The following is a 1904-nucleotide window of genomic DNA, read 5'->3' as shown; positions in this document are numbered from 1 at the left end:
GTACTTCGTCTACAAATAGCAGGACCTTCACCATCACCATCCACAACTATTTCCTTCTTCAAAATCATCTAGGTCAGATTAGGTAAAATTCATTAACCCAATTTCTTTCAATTTTGTTTCAATTTGTGTTTGAGTTACTTTTTAAAAATAGATTATGACACTACATGCATACTAAATTAACACTTTCAATTGTTGAAATTAGAAGTCTGTGAATGTTTATTCTAAATCAATTATTTGAGTAATGTAGAGTAATTTGATTAATTATATTAGGTAATGCATGTTGATATGTAACTTGTAGAGTTATTAGTAGACTAATTTGAGTAATATGTATGAAATATTGAGTAATATGTATTGAGTAATGAATAAAAAATACAGAGAAATGAATAGAAAACAAACCTAATGGATGATACTCCGTGTTTGTTCGATAAGTTGTGTCGAAACTGATGAGATCACCAAATAATTCATAGTCTTGTTGCATTATTGCATCTGACCAGAAAATCTAGCTATGTTCTCTTCAGAATCAACTTGGATATCACAATAGAACGATGGGTTCCTCAAAGTTTCATTTCTAAGATATTCTTGGATAATAGTTGCATCACCAATGACCATTTCCTTTTGTCAAAAAGTGGTGAGAAAGTTCTTTAAATCTTGGAAGCAATACCCAAGGTTCTTTGAACCACCAGCTATTTGACGCATAACTAGAAAGGAGGATCTTATAGACATGCCTGCTTTCGAATTTATTATAGCAAGTTTTTTTTTAGGCTCACTAATATCTCGAGATGATCTCGCGTAATGTGAATGCTCGGGTTTATGGAGAGGGTGGTTATGAGGAACATTCCATTTGTATATCTGATAACCTTTACTATTGGAATCATACTTCAACAAAATACTAGCTGGGCAACCAGTCCTTTCCTCGGGAAGTTCTTTATCTTTTTGAAATTCAATGAGAACAGGAGTATCCGAGTTTGTCTTGTTCTTAGGATCCGCCCGACTCCCATGCTTGAAACAATGCTTTTTACAAACATAACGGACATATTGCACAATGTCAGTTTTTTTGTTACGAGAATCATAGAAGGAGTGCAGATTTCTTCTCAAAGAAAATCCCTTTACATGAGCGTATTTAGCATAGAAATCCTTGATTGATGAAAGGTCGTGGAAGACAAAATGTTTTCCAGGATTCTTTATTTTCATCGGAGTAAGAACCAACATCTTGAGTGACATTTGTGGAAGACGAAATCTTATCCATTAGCAATGCAACCTACGAAATACAAATTACAAATTGAATAATAGGAAGGACAACATGGAAATATATCGACAAAATATTATATATGTTTAATTCTAATAAAGCGAACATATGCATATTCCTCAATCACATATTACACATTAATCAAGCAATATTATACAGTAGTCAGGGTTATTCTATCACTAATTGGAGGTAGCACACATAATATCCAATCAGCATTGCACATTACTCAAAATATATTACACAATACTCAAGGAACCCTAACATTACTCAACCATATTACACATTAATCAATGAATTCTTGCATTACGTAATCACATATTGCAAGAAAGAAATTCTGAAATTGAAGGGAGAAATTCTAAAATCTACTATCTACCCATTATTATTCAATTGGCCAAACTGACCGATTTGTCCCTTGCACAAACTACATTTACAAAGGAAAAAGGGCAATTTTGTAATCAACTAAATACAACACAAAATGTTCACCTTTTTCAACAAGTGTTACATTACCATTGGTCCAACTTGATTTATTCTACTTTTCCTCCATAACACCCTTTCTTTCTAGCACAATTTCAAATTTCACTTTTCACTTTTTTCTAATAAACTCTTTTCAGATCTGTTTTGCAACCCTAAATTTCTTTCTCTATCTCTTTCTCTGCTC

General features: G+C 32.6%; 1 protein-coding gene across 1 annotated transcript; it reads right to left on the bottom strand.

Annotated features, from left to right (window-relative positions):
* Positions 1-618: 618 nt before the first annotated feature.
* On the bottom strand, positions 619-1221 carry LOC131638784 (uncharacterized). Its single transcript, XM_058909328.1, has one exon. It carries the CDS (start codon positions 1219-1221, stop codon positions 619-621), a length of 603 nt encoding a protein of 200 aa, XP_058765311.1.
* Positions 1222-1904: the final 683 nt, after the last annotated feature.

The sequence above is a fragment of the Vicia villosa genome, unplaced genomic scaffold, assembly GCF_029867415.1.
Source record: "Vicia villosa cultivar HV-30 ecotype Madison, WI unplaced genomic scaffold, Vvil1.0 ctg.002417F_1_1, whole genome shotgun sequence".
Lineage (NCBI taxonomy): Eukaryota > Viridiplantae > Streptophyta > Magnoliopsida > Fabales > Fabaceae > Vicia > Vicia villosa.
This window is presented reverse-complemented; position numbering and strand designations above follow the sequence as displayed.